Below are 21,219 nucleotides of genomic sequence, written 5' to 3'. Positions count from 1 at the left end.
GTGGTGGCATGTGCCTGCCTGTACTTGGAGATCTCCGGCATTTCAGCTGTCTGCTTCCCTGAGAACAAAAAAACCCTCCTACAAAAAAATTGTCTGAAATGAATGGTGACAGTTACACTTACCAGTTACAACAAACTTCACCCAACCCGTAAAAATATGTCTATGCAAATACCAAGTGTTCGTAAATGCTTTTTTTAGCAAGTTACGTTAGCTGCATTTCTCAGTGAGTTATGTGTTGCTTATCTGAAACTTCCCTTTTTTTGCGCTTGTTTATACTCCAGATACGTTATCTATTTGACACTTTACTAATACAAATACCATTCAACAGTGTGCTTCAATCAAAGACAGAAAATGTGCCCTCTCTTTTCCTTATTTTTAGAATACTTATGTTTACTAGAAGTTTAATATTAATCCTCTTTGTTAAACCTAAGATCAATTTGGCAGAAGCCAGTTTAATATTCATGGAGCCATCATGGTATCATTTCCCTGGGATTGTTTAGATTCTGTGTGTCCACTGACCTTTCTGTTGCAGAATATGACTCATTTATTCTAATGCTTTAATTCAGAGTTGAAATCCTTCACTAATCATAAGACATTGTTTATGGTATGAGCAAGGTTATGCCACGGTTCCTTCCGTTGGAGAGCTGGGGGAGGGTGCTGGATGTGACGACGTACCAGCTAGTGAAAGAACAGGCAAAGGAATGAGAGTAATTTTCACTTGTGGATTTTTAAATTGAGGGTTTATTTATTCTTTCCAGAATGCTGTGTTAGTTGGGTTGCTAAAGGAATCCTTCTCCAAGGCTTTGGAGGCTGCTCGTGTCCCGACAATGCCAAAACTGTTGTACCCCCTCTGGAGGAAGGTAGGCTTTTATTTTAATCAAGAACAAGGGAGAGAACATCAACAGAACAGTACTTCACTGTGAACTGCCAGTGACTACAACAGCTAATAGTAAGGCAAATTAGGCTAGTAGAATAACAAGCTTAAACAGTAGAATGCTTAACTAGCTGGCATTTGGTCACAGTGATAGGCAGAGTGGCTCGCAGCCAGGAGCTGCCACCGTTGGTGGTATTTTCTGACGCTGCTGCAGCTGAGCCCATGGGTGCTGTTGGTGGCAGAGGGTCTGTGGTCCCATGGAGGAGACAGGGACGGCGTGGCAGACAGGTCACGCTCCGAGAACTTAGACAAGGTGGGACTGGGGAGAAGCAGCTGTGCCACACATGAGAAATATGGTTGAAAACGTTTCAGTACATCATTACTTTGGGGATATGGGATTAACCTGGTATCCTTTTTCTGTCTGTTTGTCTTCAACAACGAAAAATCTTCCAAAATGTTAGTCACATCAGTAAATCTACCAAGAGAACTACATTTTTATATCAAATGCCGCCACAGCAACTTAATTTATTTGGTGAAGATCGTCTCCCTGCGCAGGATCTCTCTCCCCAGATCTTTGTGTTACTCATATGGTCTAAGACGGGCGGTCACTGGAGTGGCCAGTTCATTTTGATGCGGTGCTGCTTGCTTACAATAACAGTAGAAGTCAATGTCTTTGCATTCAAGCTCAGTCAGTCTTTATCTCAAGTGCTTTCGCAATTGTTTTTTCTCAAAGCTATGTTCTGTGCATATATTTGCAATATTATCCAATCCCTACCCCTAATTTCTCTTTTCTTTCCATCCCACGTACAAAATCATTCTTACAGCTCACGTTTGGATATTATTAACTTTTTTCTAGAGTTTGAGTTTTCTGTTGTGGCTGTTGTCTCATAGACAAAAAAAATACAACCAATCTCAAATGAATTTTAACTGGAATGTGTTGGCTTTCTCTTCTGCTTCAAATCTCTTCTCAAAACTCAGCTCTTCAGCTAGCATTCCCCTGTTAATCTCCAGTCTTATGTTACTCAGAGAAAGGGACTGCTTTTGATCATATTCGATTGTTAAACAAAAGATCAAGTACACAAAAAGTCTCAAACATCCCGAGAAGTTAACCCAAGGTGACAAGCTGAATGATCAAAGTACTAACCTCCCCTGTGCTAAAAAAGGAAAGAATGTTCTATGGCTTTCTCTCTTTTCACTTGCATTATTGCTCCATTTTTCTCCTCTACGTTGTGACTCATTTAACTGGCAGGCTAAAAGACGTGTGTAGTGTGAAGCTACATGTTTAGCTACATCTCTTATCAGTGGAGAGAGAGAGGCCTCACCACAGAGTGATTCAACCCATCTTAAGACAGGTGAAATCATCTCTTTCCCTCCACTGTAGAGGGAACTTAAAACTAATTTAGACTCTGTATCTAATTTGTGGATTGATAAAATTAGGCGAGATGAATCTCATCCCTCGTGTTGAGGTTAATTGTTTGGAGAAGATTCTAATTGTTTTAAGATGGGAATCTTGGTTTCTATCTGTGGCACATCATGATTAGCAATGATGGCAAACGCCTCCGAATAGCCTGCGCCGTAATTAGCACGTTCCTGAATATTGCTTCATTCAGGAACTTCAGTCAATTTAAAGGGAAGAACAGTAGCATAATGCACATGTGGGGGAAGAGATTTCCACTTGGGTGACAGTTTATTTCACAGCTCTTGTGACAGAAGAGGTTTCAGTACTGAGCCGGAGTGGGAAAATTCCGACTTTTCATTCAAACTGCCAAAGGTGGAAAGTGATTCTGTTTTGGAGGAAAGACAAACGCTTTTTTAAAAGTTTTAAATCATGCAATATGGTGATGTTATAATGTTTTTTCTTCTGCTTTAAAATTAGAGCTGATTGTGGAGTAGATGCGAGAGGCAGCACGTAATTTAGGTGGGGTTTAGGCACCTAATACAAAGAAAATGAGCTGTGAAAACTCACTGTGCGGTTGACAGAGAGTTTATAGCGTCTAAACTTTCGTTAGAAATATTTCCGGAAAATTTACCTGACGTTCTGCTATTGATCTTAATCACAGGTGCCACCATCTTGGTTAGAAGGAATATAAATATACCTGGATTGCAGGTCCAATCGAGACAAACGAAGTATGTGTCCCAGCTCTTCCATCCACTGAAAGGCCCGATCTGGTGTCTTCAGAGCAGACCTGGCCTGCAGGACTAGCCACGCACCCAGCGCTCAGTGCTGCAGCAGAGGTTTGCAGATAGATGCTTAAAATAACGTAGCACAGGTAAATTCAGTGGTGACGAGAGCAGTAAACAGTTAATCTTTAACTTTTCTCCCCCCTTCTGCCAAAAACTCTCTGACCAACAATATAATCTTCATATATTTACAAGATTCTGGGGTTTTTAGAGTGCCTCTCTGTCTTTTAAACAGCAGCTGGTTTGCTGCAGAAGTCTTTTAAAATGTCTCTTCTAGGGAATAATCTTAGCTTTTAAAGACTGCTAAATGAAAATAATAATATAAAATTCCAATCAGTCCAATAGATGACTATAACATGGCTAATGGAAAACTACAGTGGAGGCTGATTAAAGGCTGTGTTTTCTTTTGAGGAAGGACATCTTGTCTTCTGATTGGGAAACTTTGTTGCTTTGGTAGGGTAGCAGCTAATCCTATTTCTTGTGCCATGGTGTAGTCATAACACGATGAGCTTTTGAACTTTGTCTGCTGTATTGGTTGCATTCTTTGTGCTTAGAGCTGGGTTTTGATGTACCTCAACCAAGACTCCCTGTCTCCTTTTTTGTCGGCATTGACCAGATTCCTTCATGACCACGCCACCGACGCTAGTGGCCTTTTGGTGCGAGGCCACGAGAAATATTTGATAAGTGTTTAATTCATAACCTAAAAACATGTGCATACAGCAGAGGTGCTGCAAAAGCAGGTAACGACAGGATTTTATAGGACGCTGCCTGAGGTTAGCAGTGTACTACTGTTACACCCCTGGAACAACAGGTTCCTCCATTGTTACTGTCCACACAAATTTAGTATTTGAGATAGCAATTCCTTCAAATTCTGTGTATCAACAAGAAATCAGAGAGGCTGAGCAGAAAAAAAATGTTGTCGATACTAGTACAATTGGGGTAGAAGGTTTTTGGTGAAAATAAAATCATAGCAAAAAATCTGCTTTCATCCATACATACAGAAAAAATGTAGCCCTGTGAATTTATACTCATTTAAACTAATAGGCATTGCCTGAATGAATTATTTCACAGCATGAATACGGTAATGCTTGTTTATAGGATTAGACTTGTATGTATTCATACTTCCAATTCGTTAATTGAAATATGTTAATAACCTATCTAAAACCCACTCAAATTAGACATCTCAGGCATTTTCCTGTAAATACTTGTTTATAAGGGTTTGGTGTTTTGTTTTTTTTTTTTTCTGTTTAAGCAGCTTTGGGGTTTAGTTTTGTTTTTTTGTGTGTTTATTTTTATAATTTAATTCCCAACCATTTTATCAATTTGAGTATAAAAAGGTATGTAAAAATAATGTGAGATTAAAAACCCCAAGACAAGTATGGTTCTGTACAGGTTGATAGAAACCCAAGGGAAGCAATTTTTCCATGACTCTTTTCTAAAGCATAACACTGAGGGAAACTTGGAAAGATCATATGCCATATTGGTAGAATAGAAGTTATTTTAGTAAAAACATTCTGAGAGGTTCATTTTGCAGCATCACAATTTCCAGGGAGGACTTTGACTTGTGTTAGTCAAGGGAATAGCATCCAAACAAAAATTTTCATCATATTTTCCATATGGAGCCAAAGTCTAAATAAAAGATACTGACAAAAGGAGGGGTATGCATTTTTGCTTAAGGATTAGTCTCATTTTAATTGAATATCCACAGATTCTTATGGAATAATACAAAGCAAAAAGAATAATACATACTGAACAGCAATCTATGTCTTCTAGCATAAACCACCTAATTACAAACACTTTAGAAAAAGGACAGTTCACACATTTTTACTTGTAGGTTTGGGTTAAAAGGGCCCACTACAAAGGAAAAAAAAACGGAGATAGATTATGTTCTATTGTCATGGTGACTTTTTAAAATTCACTTTACCAGTAGCATGCTGTATTTTTGACTGCCAGTAAATATGGAAATACAAAAGAGAAAACATGTGCTTTTGTATTGATAGCAATTTTGCCTGTACATTTCACCTGCTGTCAGGCCAATCTCAGCTTATTGCCACCAGCATTTCATTAACTCTTTTGTTTTTTTCATCCCTAGATATGTAAAGTAGATGTGTTGCTTTTAAACCCTTTACCACTTAGGTTTTCTCATACATGTGTATGCACATCTGTAAGCAAATAATCTTTGGAAAAAAATAGATGGAAAAATTGCAATGAGGTATGCTCTAAATATCCACTCACGTTTACACAGTACTGTACAGAAGAAATTGTATTAATTATCCATCTTGAACATACAGCAGCATCTCAGTTTTATTTCCTGTGTCTTCCTTGTGAATCAAAATGAAAATTACTGGACAGTCCCAAATCTGGGGGTTTCCTATATGTGCCAAACCAAAGTAGTTTTAACTGTAGAAATCAGATGGTTGCTGCGTGATGCAGTGACAAGCGCCTGCGTTTCCGAAGGCTGGGTCAAGTTCTGTGACTACCTGAAAGAGATGGGAAGGTATTTCCTGGTCTGCCACCAACTGTACAGGAAGGGCTCTGATTTTCCAGTTTGTAGGCTGATGCTGGGTGAAGGTTGAAATTCAGCCATTAATTAGACTGTGAGTAAGAACACCATAGGTTTTGTGAATACACTATCATGGCTGTAAAATACATTTTTCTGCAGCTAAAATGTGGCTATCCATGGATTCACCATTAGAAAATATCATGAAAGGTCGAATCCAAGACCAGAAAAATGTTGTTGATAATACCTGCTGTTTGATAGAATACAGTGCATTCAAAAGTCAAAATATTTATCCTTCGGAGATGTTTTTATGAGGCAGAAACAAGGCCTGGGGTACACTTGGAACATTGACCAGTATAGCAGTATTGCTAAAAGGATGTAGTTTATTTAATTTTATTTTTTAAAACATATATATATACTGGCAAAAGTCCTAATGTAAATGCACTTTTACTAGCAACATTTTTTTTTGCTGATATAGCACATTTCTCTTACAAACTGCATCTCCAGTGGAAATGTAGAGTGCAGCTGGTAAACCCTTTGCAAATAGGCTTTGAGAGCAGCTCTCCTTAAGGAACTGGCAAATAAATTTATAAAATGGCTTCAATCCCCTCAGGTTTCTGTTTGGTCTGTTGTCACTGCATGACTTGGGGGTAAGGTGAGTCCTTGGGTTTAAGCCACTGGTTGACAACTCCCCACCAGTGCAATTATATCATCTGTCTGCAGCCTCCCAAACTTTGGTCAGCTCTCCTTGAGAATCACTGTCAAGCTCTCGCCTCCGCTGCGAGGTGGATCCAAATTTGTAATGATCTGAAGATGAGTGCAGCGTATTTGGTGGTGTGTTTGTTACAGCACGTACATCTGATTTTGTTTGAAGCCTGTGCAGGTCTATACATCAAACTTCTAGATATGTTGCTCCGTATTTGGTGAGGGGACACTGCCGACTTGATTGTTTCTGTCAAAGGATTTGTTGCTACTTTCATTCCAAGTAGCATCTAAAATCACTGTCTGAAAGAAGTTAATGATACTTTTTTTTTTTTGCTGTTGCTATAAAAATGCGCTTTTTACATTTAACTATAGTTTATGCATTATGGGTTGAAGGTTCTTTTCTATGTTGAAAAGACATATAGACATCCATCCATCCAGGAACATAAAATTTATACACTCATAAAATTTTGTTAAAAATTAAAATATAGTGCATACTACTTAGAGTGCTCTATCAGAAAGTGCACTTTTTGAAAAATTGTTTCAAAGAAGTTACAAATTGACTTTTGTCAAACAACTTCCTTCCTATCTTGAAATGAAACTGCTAATCTGTCCTTTTCACAGCTGAACTCTTAACCTTGCCCTGAAGGAATTACTTGAAAAAAGCTATGAAGTTTCATCTTCAGGTCTGCTCATTCTGTAGTGTTACAGAAAATGCAGACACGGTGACTTTTCTTTGGAAAAAAAACAAAAGAAACCCAAAACAACTAAAGCCCACATTCTTCTGGTGTGGTTACTGCCGAGGACCAAGAAGCAGTCTGTTTCTTCAGGTCCCAAGACTAAACGTAATCGAGGTTTCTTATCTTCCAAGTGTTCCATAACAGCAGTATTTTCCATGATGTGAACATTTTTCACTGAAGTGTTTAGTAACTAGAGATGCGTAAATGGTTTCTAGAGTTGTACTTTCAACATTATTAAACAGTCTATCAATTTTGTTCATTATATAATTGTAAACTTCCCTTTCAGTGTCCCAACTGCGTCGCATTCTTTTGTGGAAAGCACAGCAGATGATTTTTGAAAAAAGGAAAATCTAGGTTTAAGTGTTATCAGTGGGAGACAGTGAGTTCACATAATCTTATGCTACAAGGAGATTTGTGATTGTTTATAGTCTGAGCTAAAGTTAATTTGATCAGAAGAGTCTTTTCTTAATTTCCATGGGTTTGTTTAGTCCATCTGACAGACCATGTGTGAAAAAGGATGCCCGGCTTTGCAGATTGGGTTTACACATTAATGTTTGAACATTTCTGCCTGCTGCTTCTGTCTTGAAATGATGTCTGCTGGCTGTTTGGAAGGAAGGTGTTGCTTGGCATAAAACCTAAACTCTAAAAAACTTGAAGTGCTGTTTTTCCCTTGTAGCATAGAATTCACTTTGTCAATAACTGGCTCATAACGAAATTTCTAGAAAGCCGTGGAGGTTGATACTTGCTTGGTGCTTATATTATTAACATGCCAGTGAGACAAAATATGGAGTTTTTACCATCTTCAGCTTCTAGGGTTAGTGCTGTGGATGCAGTGCTCTGCTTTTCATGCAAAGGTCTGTTCAGTAAATACATCCATGATGGAAGTGCATGAGAAAAACATCTGTCAAATGAGAAGGAAAGTTATAAAGCATATTTTGTGCTCCTTTGTAGCGTTCAGGAAAATAAAGATCTCATCTGTAGCAGTATTATTGATTGAAAGGGAAAAAGAGAAGCTTTGTGTATATAGAGACATCCCTGTCTTGAGGAAAATCTTTCTTGGCCAGAACTGTTCTCCAGGGGATTTCAGCGCCAAGTGCAGTGGTGGTAATTTCAAATAGCCATGGGTGGGGTTGCCAGGCTTGAAATATTCCTTAAGTGGTGAACTATGCAGGTAATTCTTCATCTGCAGTTGTCTGCAAGGGGTTTTACCTGATGCATTTGAGACAGTTTGTGGAAGCTGGCTCTGGTGAAATCAGGAGTTTCTGAATCATTTTGGCCAGAGAGTTGTTTCTTAAATTTTCTTCCCTCCTTTGCTCACAGAATCCTCATGAGTCCAAAATACAAATTTCAAGAGTCTCTCTGTCACATCTGCATCTCTTGGCTAACTGAGGAGCTGAACCCAGATACCTCCACATCGGCGGCGTTCTCCACCTGGGTTTTTCCCAAGCAGGTATGTTTATAGATGAGACCCTCATTACTCAGGGATGGGAAGTAGGACATTCCAAACATTTAGCAGCTTGTCTCCGCAGTAGGAGGTATTAATAGCGAATGATTGTCCAATGTCATGAAATCAAGACAAAGACAAGGCGTGAAAAAACTTTCTTGTCCGTAAGGCTCCTTCTTAAAACCAGACCTTTTTGGTGTGTGCGCGTTGATATGAGAAGATGCTCGTAAGAAGGTTCTATGGAGGCTGCCATGCCATATGGGACCCTCTTTCAAAGTTATCAGAGAGCCTTACAAACTGAGGCAGAACAAATCAGGAAAAAACATGGCATTTACTCATAGGAACGGTTCAGTGTGAATTAATAAGAGGAACTGGCAATGAATTAACTGAGGTGGTCAAGGCTGGAGGAGGTGCCTAGACCAGTGGGCACTTGGTATTTGAAGGAAGAAACATCCACTGGCTGTAGAAAGGACAAAACTGCAGTCTTTTCATTGCCTGTATTAGTTATTCCCTGGGGCAATGGCTGTTGTGATGTCTGTAGGGAGGAAACTGGCTGTGCAGTTTAAAGCAAAATGTCTCAGTGCTGGCCAGCAGCAAGTTGGGGGAAGGGTTTATAATTTAAACAAAAAATAGATCTCTTTCTGGGCTGGTGACTAATGGACTACAGGATGCTCTTAACTTACTAAGAGGAAGCATGGTATCTATTTGTACTACTTAATAACTCTCCACAGACCGTTATTGAAACACACTGGAACCTGTCCTGAAAAGTGCTATTCTTGGCTTGTTTTGTTTTGTGGAATTTTTTTTTTTAAAGTAAAATATTTCCAAAATGTTTAAAGGACTCTGCATCTTGGAGACAGAGGAGGCAGGCTCCGTGATCTTACAGAACTCGGAATAAGATGGCGGCAAGGTCTTATACCAAAAGGTCATTTACGTGGGTGACTGCCAGGTTGCGTCATTCTTCTGCTCCATTCATTCCACTCGACTTCGATTCATGACATACTGGGAAGGGAACAGAAAGAGTTATTTTTAGAAAGCAAATAGTAGTATAAATGTTGTTATTCCCACTATGTCAAAAAAAATGAGTATGTTTGGGTGTAATCCTCTACAAAAGCATGTCAGGGCCAAAGATAATGTCATTCATAGCTTTAACGGGCTTTCTTCTCTAAGGTCTTCTCCTGAGCATATAGGACCATGAAGAAGTTACTGTAGGGCAAAGGAAGGCAGCTCTGCAGTGCGGCTGGGTGAAGGTGTCACCAGCATCCCAGTTTTGTACCCCATCCTGCTGCAAAACCTGTTTTTTGCTAGGTGAGTGGCACCGGACTAAGGAGGTCCTGGGTCTAACCCAGCCTTCCCTGGTAGTGGATTACAAATGTGATGAAATCTATCGCATAGCAGAGAGATGACAAATGAAAGAGTGAGGTATGAATCAAACCTGGTTTCTTGATCCTCTGCTGGGGGCACAGGCCTGCTTGGAAGAGAACCAGCAAAACAATAAGCGAATCTCCACCACAAACTAATCATCCTCTCTTTTGGCCCTGAGGTCCCATTTGTTTCTTGGAACAATTCAGACTTGTCCAATGGACCTTGAGAATTTTGATCAAATCTCCTTTTTCTCTGGGAAGAGAATAGCAGAAATATGCACTCTTCCCACTCAGGAGCTAGTTAGATAGAATTAAAAAAAAAAAAAAAAGAGAGGCTATATCACTCTGAAGCAGAGCCAAAACCAGGCCAAATTGTCCTGGCACAGGATTTTGACACTGTCTTCCAAACCTCCCTAGAATTTTCCTTCCCATCTAATGTTACAGCCTCATATCTTGCCTTTACGCCCAGCCAAGATGTGCCCGACAGCAATATTTGGCCCTCTGCAGTGCACCAGCATGCAAATGCTACAACTGAATGTCAGGAGAACGTTCCCTGGTGCCTCTGGCTCTGCTCCACAACCAAACGGGTTCACTAGCTTTACAGAGGTAAAAAGCAGCGTCAGGAATCCGTTGGCATAGGTGAAGGTCAATAACATCACAAAAGTGATGGGAGAGGAGAGGCTTTATCAGTTCCCAGACACTTGAGAGATGTCCTGTTGGGTCCAAACATCTCCTGGGAGCGCAGAGCCTGGCTCCCCAAGGGGTGCTACCAAGCAATAGGGCCATTTTCCTCACCAAAGACTCTAAGCTATTTTGTAAGTGAAGGATAAATTAAAAAAAGAGTAGTTACCTTTCCTTCTCAGCCATGTCTTGTTTCTCTTCTGCCCTGTAAACACAAATGGCATTTGAAATCTGTCATCTAGAGGTGAACAGTGGGAAAGAGTAGAGTATCCTAAATCACCGGGATGGAATGGGTCTGGAAAACGAAACAAAACAAACTGCTGGCTCCCTTTATGCCACTCTAGCGGAATGAAGTGGCTTTTAAAATCACAGAATCACAAAATAAGCATTAGTTCTCACTTTAAGGCCAGTTTGCATGGTCACATGAGGGAAATGTGCCATTTTTATACACAGAGTGATTTCTGAAGACCTTTGCTAGCACATACAGTGCACGTTCAGCATGCATGCCCTCATGGGGTTAAGAGGAACAGTTCTATGGATAAATAACCTTTTAATCAAGCTTCTCCTCCCTCCTGCAGCTTTCGCTTATTTTGAGAAAATCAGTAGAATGTAAGTGTAGGCTGTGTGGGATATTGGGTAGGAGGAACACAGAATTGACTGGTTATAACATAAATAATGATTAGAGAAAGCAACAACATCCCAAGAAAATGAACCCACCCTCCATGCCCCCTCCCCAGAAATTAATTTTACCTTTCTTTTCTGGCCTTGATCCTCTCTTCTTCATATCTACAACAAACAGGAAACATTCTTTAAATGTTATCCAGTCAGGACCATTCACTTTTAGTAAAATGCAATGTTTGCTCTGACGGTGACAGAAACTGCAAGCCAGCACAGTGTGCAGGCTCTTGCTTGGCACCAGGGTATGAGTAAGAGAAGGTTTGCCCCAGGCTCTGCGTTGCCAGTACATGGGTTTTGACTCAACACGATATCCTGCTACATAAGGTTTTTGTCCTGCGCCTCTTCAGAGCTATGTCTGCCCCAGGGTCCCCCTGATACTCACTGTAAGACACAGTCTGGAATCTGCACGTGCTCCATTGGGATAAGTTGCTCCAGTTCCTCCAGGCTGTGAACATACTGGATCTTATTGATAAACTTCACACTGGCAGAGAGACAGAAAGAGTGTGTGCTTGAGGTCTTGTTTTGATGTTCTCTCCGTAGGAAGTCAGAATTTTCCTGATGGAAATGGGGGAGTTCTGCATCTCTGTGTCCTCTGTAGTCTGAGTGTACCTATCTCCTCCCAGTGCCAATATGCTGATGACTGAAAATTGTGGTGCCACATTACTGTACCTCACTTTGCTTTGACCCCGCCTCTCAATATATGTAGGAGGGAAAAGGGACCACTCTTCCCAGTAAATCTCTGTGTGCTCCCCACTGGGACAAACTTTGATCTGGATCCAGACCACCACAGTGCCTCCTAAAACCACCTTTAGAGTTGTCCTTGGAAGTATCAGAGAGATGTAGGACAAATGACGAACAGTCCCACCTTGGTCGCTACTAGATAAAGGTGAGCTTAAGACCTGTTTTATGAGATTAAATTTCCACTCCAAAAGCAGCTGAGTTTGGGAACATGTATTTACCTGATGAAGGGTCTGGATATAGCCAGCACTGTCCGGATGAACCACGAAGGATGCACGATTATCAATGCTTTGAGGTTTTTACGCAGCCTGTGGAAAAGCCATGGGACAGAAAGTCAGATTCCAAGTACCTTTTGTTAAACTCACCTGCAACATGTCAGGGCACTAATAAGCATTATGATGCTCACCAGCCTCATCTTGGTGTCTCCAGGCAAAAGCCCTGCCCATGGCATTAGAAACCCTATCTAAGCTGAGACCTGGCAGCCTGATCTCTGTGAAGGTGCTTGTGAGGGAAGGAGGAAGAAGAGGTGATGAAGAGAGCCTGGAGTAAGTTAGAAAGCTGTGATAGAGGAAGGAATTATAGAATGTGGGGAGTGAGGTTGGAGGGGTGGCTGGGAAGGCTGCGAGGAAGCAGCGGAAGAGATGTGGGAAGAGGACCGGGAAGAATGAAGAGGCAACACCAACAGGATTCTCACCTTCTGTCTATCATCTGATAGCATTTCTTCAGCCAGCCAAGGCCTGGCATCCTCCTCCGGGGCGTTGCTCCGTTTAGGTACACGATCATATAGTCCTCAGCCACCAGCAGCTCCAGACTACTGATCACGTATCTGTTGGGTGGTGATCAAAAGCAACGGGGATGTGAGACTCCAAAAAGGTCCCTCGAGGTTTCTCCAGGTGCCTGTGTGCCATCCCAAAAGGCCTTCAGACCCCTTCTTTGTAATCTTAGAATAGGTTTCAGATTCTCCTGGCACCTCTGCAGAGTTTCTAGGAGTATTTCTCAGGGACAGCTGGTACACGTTAGCATAGTGCGTACACTGAGGGGCATCCCTGCACCATTCTTCTGCCTAGCAGTAGCATCTACCAGCTGTTCAGCATTGTGTACATATGCTCTAGCCTGGTTGTGAGTCCATCATGGGCATAATTAACACTGACTGTTTGAGTGCTTTGACTTATTGGATGCAAATGCTGTGGACAGTGTCTCACCCAGTGATGCTCACTCCAGCCTGCAGCTGCACACTGGGTACGTCTGGCCTCGATTCAGACTATTTCCAGCTGAGGTTCCTGATGCAATGAATACATGGAAACTGTTTCCCCAGAGCCCAAATTACCTTCCTTGCCCTCCTCTCCCTCATACACCTTGACCAGCCACTTACAGGAAGAGGTTCTCCATGATGTAGTGGTAATCAGCCAGGTTACTGTCTGGGAGATAGCAGGCAGCAAAGACAATGATGGCATTGAGACCTTCGCCGTAGTATCCTGGGAAAGAAAAACACAGGCAGCATCAGTGACACTTTCCAGGGGGAGATGCAAGAGTTGAAGGAAAAATAGCAGTGAAGATGTATTGCCAAATTTGCACCTGGGCTGGTTTTTGTGCCTCTGTTCAGCTCTAAGTGTTTGTCCCTCTCATGGACATCTTTCTACAATTCAATTTGCCTCTGATCCTGGTTTTGGTGAGAACATGCCATCATGGCATCCCCTCCAGCTCGACAAAGGTGGACTGCAAGAAGTCCACCAAGCCAGGATTAGGCCTCCCTCTCCCTTACCTCCATGTGTCACCACTCTCATGTAGGGTTTGATCATCTGGAGGTCGATGCGGTGCTCCTGCTCTCCAATGATGACAGTCCTCCAGAGCCGTCCATTAGTAGCGCTCCCATCTTCTGTGCCACCATCTCCAAAGAGGTCTGCGCTGTCCCCAGGCATGTTCTTGGCTGTGGCTACGGGAGTGTCATCTGGAAAAGGGACAAACATTTCTGCCTTTAATATAATGTACGAAGAGTCTCTGCAAGAGCTTTGGTGTCCAGTAAGAGACAATAACAACCGCAGACTGAGGATGACCTGTTTCATCTGCGACTTTGATCTGTGTAAGTTTCTGGTTCTTAATTATCGTGCTCCATTGCCAAATTGTAATAGGAATAAGCTTAACATCTCACGCTGCTTATAGTACCTGCAGTCACAGGTCAGGCTCCAGACTTTCTGCTGGATCCTCCTTCAGATCCATCCATACTGGCTGAAAAGGGCACCGCCTGTGCCAGTTGCCTTCTGATCTGCCAGCAGAGCTGCTTGCATGAGTCTTTCTGAGCCCGATTCAGTCAAAACCAGACAGGTTGGCCAAGAGCATGTTATTCGAGATGTTTGAACGTTCACGTGACAGCTCTACTGGCAGAGCTGAGCAGGCAGCACCTTCCAACCTGGGCTGGTGGCTTATGTCATCCTGAATTATGGCTAGATGGGCGTTTCCAAGTCCCTGAACTACTTCTGCCCATGCTATGCCCAGATGGAAGTGCTGAGATAGCAGCAGTGAGACTCCTGGGCTATAGCTGAGGTCCTGGTGGGGCAGATGTTGTGTGGAAGATGGGGCTTGGTTGTGTGTGCTGTGCTTCACTGCTGGGGAGGTTGGTCCTCAGCTGCTGATGGTGAGTGGTGTCAAAAGTGGTTAAAATGAGGCTAAAAAAGCCCCAAACCCTGCAGACATTCACCCCAAACCAGCCTTTTGCCTTTTACCTTCCCATTCCAGTTCGTTCCCATTTCCCAGGAATTCGAGGGAATCTGTTTCATCAGGAGTTTCAATATCATCCACATTAATATCCAGGTCATCTGGGGTGTCCAGGAAGTCATCGGAGAGAATGGAGCCTTCACTCTGGTCCAGGGAAATGTTGATTTCAGGTGCGACAAGTGTCTTCCGCTTACGATGCGCCCCGTTAAAGTTTAAAGTATTTGGGGGAGCTGGAGTTAAAAGGAAAATAACCGACAGGTTGTCCTCGTCCTGTATCCTTAGCGCAAGACATGGTGCTTTCATTATGCATATCTCAGGCTACTGTCTTGGAAGCTAAGGGTGGTGGATCATAGCTGGGAGGTACTGGTCGCCTGCAGGTATGGCTGGGTTAAAGTGCCCCCACTTCTGAGAAACCTATTTCCTCCCCCAGCTTCTTGTGAAAGATTAGCAAATTGAAATCTCTGCTGGTTTCCTCTCCCACCTGGGAATTTTTGTGGATACTCCAAGGGAACTGGCTTTCACCCTAACTGCAAGCTGCCGTTCCCATAGGCTTGTTTTCCTCTGCACTCCTGATAAGGCAGGCTGGTACTTACACGATGTATTCTCGTCTTCCGTAGGGCTGCTCAGCGACTCCATCCCCGTCTCTTCTGGGAGAGGTCTGCAGGCAAGCCAAGATGTGAAGGTAAAAAGAGATGAGATAACAGGTGATGTTTAGGGGAAAGTCACTCCATGGCAGACAGTGGAGAGAACTGGGAACATCAGGGAAAAACATGCAACCCCATGTGTGCCCTGCGGTTTCCCTTTTGCCTGGGAGCTCAGCCTGGGGGATACCCTCAGGTGATTTACCCAAGAGCAACCCAGCAGCTGTGCTTTCTACCTGGAGTACTGTGCTATCCCTAGTAACCTCCAAACTATCCCTGCATTTACCCCTCTGATACATTCTTCATGCTGCCATTCGGGCAAGAGGCTGGAAAATCCAGCCAGGGAACAAACCCTGTCCCCAGCAGAGCCTGGTAACATCCTCCCTCTCCCCATATTATCCCCATTTTTATCTCTGTCAGGGGTCTGAGAGGCAGTGCCGAGCTCTAGGGCTCCTCATCAAGGGTTCCAGGGAACATCTTCTGCGGTTGGTACTTTGCTGCCTGTGTTCCCGTTCCCTGCATGGTGCGGGCGATGCAGCGGGCTGAGCAGACAGGCTGAGTTTGGCCGTTCCTAAGCCCAGCGGGGGATGCTTTGATCCCGGCAGCAGCTGAGTTAGCAGTGGGTGATTAGCACAGCAGCGCTTTTGCACTCTCTGCCAATGGTTTTGTAAAGTCCGTCCTGCTTTCTGCCACAGGACCTGGCTGCAGGGGAGCAAAACTTCATCCAAAGCGCCTGCCACAGCCACCTCTCCTGGGAGGTCTCCTTGGTCTGTAGTGACTTTGCTCCAAGGCAGGCCATGCTCAAGGCAAGGATCAAACTGTAGGTGTGATACCAGAACTGTCACCCCATCCTCACCTCAGCCCTCACTTGGCAAAAGCTGACGGTGATACCTAAACCCTGCTGAGGTTTGGAAGCAGGTTCATTCTGAGCTAAGATCCAGGCACGAGCACTCAAACCCATATTTTGGAGCCAAAGGCTGATCCACACTCCCTTCCTGGGGCTCCATGGCAGATGTCAGGATTTGCTTCTCATGCTTGTCATGCTTGTCTCCTGCACCATCTTGGTGTAAATCACCTGCCTCCAGCCAGGGACTAGAAACATCAATTGATTTAAAAGTTGGCTTTCCCGTACAGCTGCTAATGCTGAATCTCATCACGTGGCTGTCGCCCTTTAGAAGCTGCTGGAGTTGCTCCTGACCCATATTGGGGTAAGTGAAGCCAGAATCTGGCCCGCAGTGCTGCGGTGAGGAACCCTTGCTGGTGGCTGAGCAGCACACTGCCCACCCTGAGCTGGACACTTTCTGGACACTTTTCCCTTTAATTTGAGCTGGGACTTGTTCCTGTCCCCTGGCATCAGCTGGCTTTGAAACTTCACGTGCAGCGTGACTGGGCCCCACCACCCCATGATAAGTTCATGATGTCGAAGGTCTGTTTAAAAGGGACCTTCTGAACCGGCCTCATTCCACCTACCCCTTGCTGGAAGCTCCCCCTCAACAGGGGGAAGAGCTTATGCCTCCAGGTGGAAAATCATAGAATCACAGACTGGTTTGGGTTGGAAGGGGCCTCAAAGGCCATCCAGTTCCAACCCCACTGCCACGGGTAGGGACACCTTCCACTAGACCAGGTTGCTCCAAGTCCCATCCAACCTGGCCTTGAACACTGCCAGGGAGGGGGCAGCCACAGCTTCTCTGGGCAACCTGGGCCAGTGTCTCACCACCCTCACAGTCAACAATTTCTTCCTAACATCTCATCTCAATCTCCCCTCTTTCAGTTTGAAACCGTTCCCCCTCGTCCCATCACTGCATGCCCTTGTAAAAAGTCCCTCTCCAGCTTTCCTGTAGCCCCTTCAGGTACTGGAAGGTGCTAGAAGGTCTCCCTGGAGCCTTCTCCAGGCTGAACAACCCCAACTGTCTCAGCCTGTCTTCATAGGGGAGATGCTCCAGCCCTCTGAGCATCTTTGTGGCCTCCTCTGGACTCGCTCCAACAGCTCCATGTATCCTGGGTGCTGGGACAGCCCTGGGGTGAAACGGGGGGAAACCCACCAGTGCTGGAAGAATGGGGATGGGACTGTGCATGGGGCTGGTGGCCAGCAGCGATGGCAGGGAGGGAGATGGTGGGGACCGATACCTCCGGGTCTGCAGGAGGATGGAGCCTAGCTCTGCCCTACAAAGGCTCCTCTTCATGCTGCTGTGACACCAGAGCCACCAGCCAAATTAAACCCTATAAATATTTAGATTAAGGGATAATCCTCTCCCAGCTGGTTGTTGTATATTTATGAGGGTTGGAGACCTGATCAAAGGCACTTGCTCCTTGCTCGCTTGTGTGGCACCCGGACCCCATGGGCTGCCACAATATTCCTGAGCAGTCAGAAAGCTCCTCTGCCCCCCCTGCAGCTTCTTCTCCTCCCTTTTGCTTTTGTCTTGCACAGGGCCTGGCTGGTTGTTTATCCGACTGTGAGCTGGCGCCTGGCACAACTCGGTGATACAGCATCAAAGGAGGAGGGGGGAGAGGCCCAGCTGTACCCGCGTACGTGCTGCAGCCAGGCACGCTGCTCTCGCATGTTCGGATTCATTTAAGAAAAGAAATTCAAAAGTCAGAGGTGAAGAAAAGGGCTTCCTTACCTTCCCTAAGGATGCTTGAATCGCTGCCTCCCAGTGTAAATCTTCCTTCCCAAACGCAGCTAGCCCCAGACACCAGATTTTCTGAACGAAGCAGGTTTTCTAAGGGTGGGGTGCCACCATTTTGCTCTCTGCTGATAGCCTCCTGCCCACTTTCCCTCTATAAGCACCTTCTCCTGGGCCCCAACCAGCCCGAGCCTTCCCCGCCCGTGAGCCGATGGTTGCGTGATGGAGTGAGCATGCTCCCGCATCCGCCACAGCATCATTCAGGACAGCGCTTGCACAAACAGCTGAGACAGGCTGGAGACAGGAGGCTGAACCTTCGGGAGCAGCAGGAGGGGGGGACCCTTTCCTCTCTGCTCGCTCGGTGCCTTGGCGTTGCACCTTTGGAGCCTGCAAGGCAGGAGCTTGTTCTGCAGCTGAGCTGCTCGGGGAGGGATGGGAATGGTGCCTTGTGTCCTTAATGAGCAGCTGAATTCAGTTCCCCCAGCCCAGATCTTTGTCTAGGATATGGTGGGTTTTTTTTTTGTGGCAAGATTGGTTAATCACAGCTAAGCAAAAATAGCTATGCAGCAAATCATCTGCTAGAGAGCTGCTGTCCCACATGCAGCAGCTTCTGCCCTATTATTTTAATGCTTCTAGGGGGAAGTGTCTTGAAAATTATTATTTATTTATTTTTAATGCCAGTTAAACTCAGCTGGCATTTATTCCTTTGCCTAGTGGCTCTTCGGGCTCCATTTCACTTGCATCATTCCTGATTTAATCCCTTTGCAGCAGCCTGTCAGCAGGCTGGGGAGCTTGTTTGTAGGGCTCTGGCCTCATCCCTGCCACTGGCTCGCCACCCAGCTGTGGTCACATCCCTTTGCCTCTCCCTGCGCTTCGTTTGCCAGGCAGGAGCGATGATCCCCGGGTCAGGTGGTGCTGTGGGGCTCTGCAGAAGAAATGCCCCTTGAAGGCTTGGCTGTGGCTGGGGTAAGTTTGCTGCTTGCCTGGCAAGTGTGAAACGGAGCCTGGCAGCTCCTGCTCCAACGTGATGGTGTGGGTTAGTGCATAGGTGTCCAGGTGCTAGTCCAGCTTTGTCCCCAGATTATCTAGGGAGCCTTGGGTCAATGTTTTCCTTTCCATACCCGTCTTTCCTTTCCACTCATCTAAAAGCTTGTCAGCACAGTGCTCTGGGGCAGCCTTAGGTTGGCAGAGGTCCATCAGCCCAAAGCTCTGCCCAGCTCTGCTCTCAGAGGAAAGCAAAACCCATCCTAGAAACCCAAGGGCTTGGCTGAGCCCACCTCTGGGGGCCAGCGGAAGGACAAGCCGTGTCCTGTGAGCCGGGTGCTGGGCTGGCAGACAGAGGTGCTTAGATTAGCAGTGCAGCTGGACCCCGGGGTAAACAGAGCGAAGCTCATCCGCTGGCGCCGAGGGAAACAGGAGACCCTTTCTAGCACGGCAGGGGCTGTGCGTGCCCACCCGCGCGGCACACTGCGCCACTGTCTGCGAATACTGGGGCTCTGTGGGCTGCTGGGGGCGATTCAGCTGCGGCTGGGACAGGGCGAGACAGCCCAGACGCCAGCTGCAGCAAGGCTTGGTGTTGGCCATGCTGTGCGTGCCCCAGCGAGCTGCTGCTGGGCCATGGGCTTTAGTGCTGGGGTGGGGATGCAGGTGGGTGCACCCTTAGGGTGGCTGCAGGTAGTTCAGTGCACACGGAGCTCACAGGGATTTTTTTTTTGGCACCCTCTGTCACCCACACATCATTTCTTACAAGGTTTGCCACCATTCACATTCCACATGTCAGTGCCAGCGGTCATTGCATCCCAAAGGCTCCACTTCCTCTGGCAAATTCCTGGCAAAGCAGCATTGCTCTGTTTGGGGAGACACTGCTTGATTCAGAGACTGGGAAGGAGTCCCTCCATCCATCCCTCCATCCATCCCTCCATCCATCCCTTTATGCATCCATCCATCCCTGCTAATCTCCCCGTCCTCTGCACCCAGCTCCTTCCCCTCTCCTTGGCATTGCTCACACAGGGTTGCCAGAAGCTTCCTCAAAATTTTTAAGCCTTCAGAGCAGCCTTGCTACAAAAGCTCTGTTCTCTGGCCAGAATTGCCCTGTTGGAGTTAAGATCCTGCTGCTGGGTGGGAGGGACCTGCATGCTCCATGCCCTGCTGGTTTCTTATAGGAAGAAATAAAATTCTCCCTGGCTTTTTTTTTTTTGCAGGGAACAAACCTGGGGAAGTCTTCATCTTGCCACTCTTCCTTCACATCCACGTTTTCCATCCGCAAAGTGGCTTCTGTGGTTCCCATGGTGCTCAGAGAGGGGCTGGCTGTGCAGTGGTTCCCTCGAGGAAGGGCTCAGGCTGGAAGGTGGAAGGCAGAGAGGTTGGTATTGAGCATCACGACTGGGGAGCATTTACTCCAACGCATTCAGAGCAGGTATGCTGCTTCACAGAGAAGCAGCGTGATAGCTACTTGTTTTGCAAAAGCAACAAGGCAAGAATGTGGGGTTTTGTGGCTACTTGACTCGCTTTGGACAAGAAAAGAGGAGGTGAGGTTGGCTCTGGATCAAAGCAACAGGTACATCTCTGCTCTGGTGGGACCTTAGCTCTTCTCCCTGAGGATCAGCACTCTCTGGGCTGATGCCCACCCATTTTTCCCTTTCTATTTCTCTTCCAATACTAATCTCAATGTAAGCAAGCACCTCTGCTGAGGGAAATGAAATGTGGCTGAAAGGGAAGAGAAGAGCGACTCCTCCCAGGCTGGTTTCAGGTTGGTTTGGCAGCAGCACCAGTTTCCATTTCGGTGGCCTGGGCACAAGTTAATGGCTTTGGTTTTGCAGAGGAATTCCTGACGACTGCTGCCTGGTCTGTGCTCCATCCCCACGCTTGTCCCCGCACCCAGAGAGAAAGGGAGGAGGGTGAGGAGACCTTCACAGGGATGTGGAATGTCCTTCTATACCCCTGAAGAATTCACATCTCTGCCTTGCTCCCAGGTAAACCAAAGCAGATGACAAATAAACAGAGCACCTCAAATGGAGGCAAGGTGGGTGAGCTGTTCCCAGTCTGGGCTTCTTCCTGCACTGGTGTGAACAGGAGAAGTTCAAATTTGCCTTCACTAGAAGGTTCCTATGCTGCCAACCAGCAAAAATCAGCCCTTTGTACCTATTTCCAGGGGCTGCACCCGCAATTCCTAGGAAAGTGCGGCTGAGGGCTCAGGACCGGTTCTTGCAGGACCAGCTCTGGTCGCAGAGAGGATATGCTGCTGGATGCTGCTGCAGCTGAGCTTAGTAGGACCTGAGCCCAGAGGGGATAAGGTCAGGCTTTATTTTAACTAGAGCATGTTCAAGTGAAATCAGCTCGT

The 21,219-nt window shown here is 45.5% G+C and overlaps 1 protein-coding gene across 1 annotated transcript; it reads right to left on the bottom strand.

Moving 5' to 3' along the window:
• Positions 1-9,589: 9,589 nt before the first annotated feature.
• On the bottom strand, positions 9,590-20,166 carry ATCAY (ATCAY kinesin light chain interacting caytaxin). Its single transcript, XM_068420933.1, has 12 exons — positions 20,090-20,166; positions 15,208-15,272; positions 14,623-14,844; positions 13,665-13,850; positions 13,275-13,377; positions 12,597-12,728; positions 12,124-12,210; positions 11,547-11,645; positions 11,237-11,272; positions 10,656-10,691; positions 9,877-9,912; positions 9,590-9,647 (listed from the first exon to the last, which is right to left on the bottom strand). The coding sequence occupies exons 1-12, from the start codon at positions 20,164-20,166 to the stop codon at positions 9,590-9,592; spliced, it is 1,137 nt and encodes a 378-aa protein (XP_068277034.1).
• Positions 20,167-21,219: the final 1,053 nt, after the last annotated feature.

This window comes from Nyctibius grandis, chromosome 31, assembly GCF_013368605.1.
Source record: "Nyctibius grandis isolate bNycGra1 chromosome 31, bNycGra1.pri, whole genome shotgun sequence".
Lineage (NCBI taxonomy): Eukaryota > Metazoa > Chordata > Aves > Nyctibiiformes > Nyctibiidae > Nyctibius > Nyctibius grandis.
This window is presented reverse-complemented; position numbering and strand designations above follow the sequence as displayed.

Excerpts from the sequence above, each read along its gene's own strand:
- ATCAY (XM_068420933.1), bottom strand. The coding sequence starts at position 20,166 with ATGGGAACCACAGAAGCCACTTTGCGGATGGAAAACGTGGATGTGAAG. Across the intron at positions 14,845-15,207 it reads GGAAGACGAGAATACATCGT|CTCCCCCAAATACTTTAAAC; the intron begins GTAAGTACCAGC and ends TTTTAACTCCAG. Across the intron at positions 9,913-10,655 it reads GACATGGCTGAGAAGGAAAG|CAGGCCTGTGCCCCCAGCAG; the intron begins GTAACTACTCTT and ends TTCTCTTCCAAG.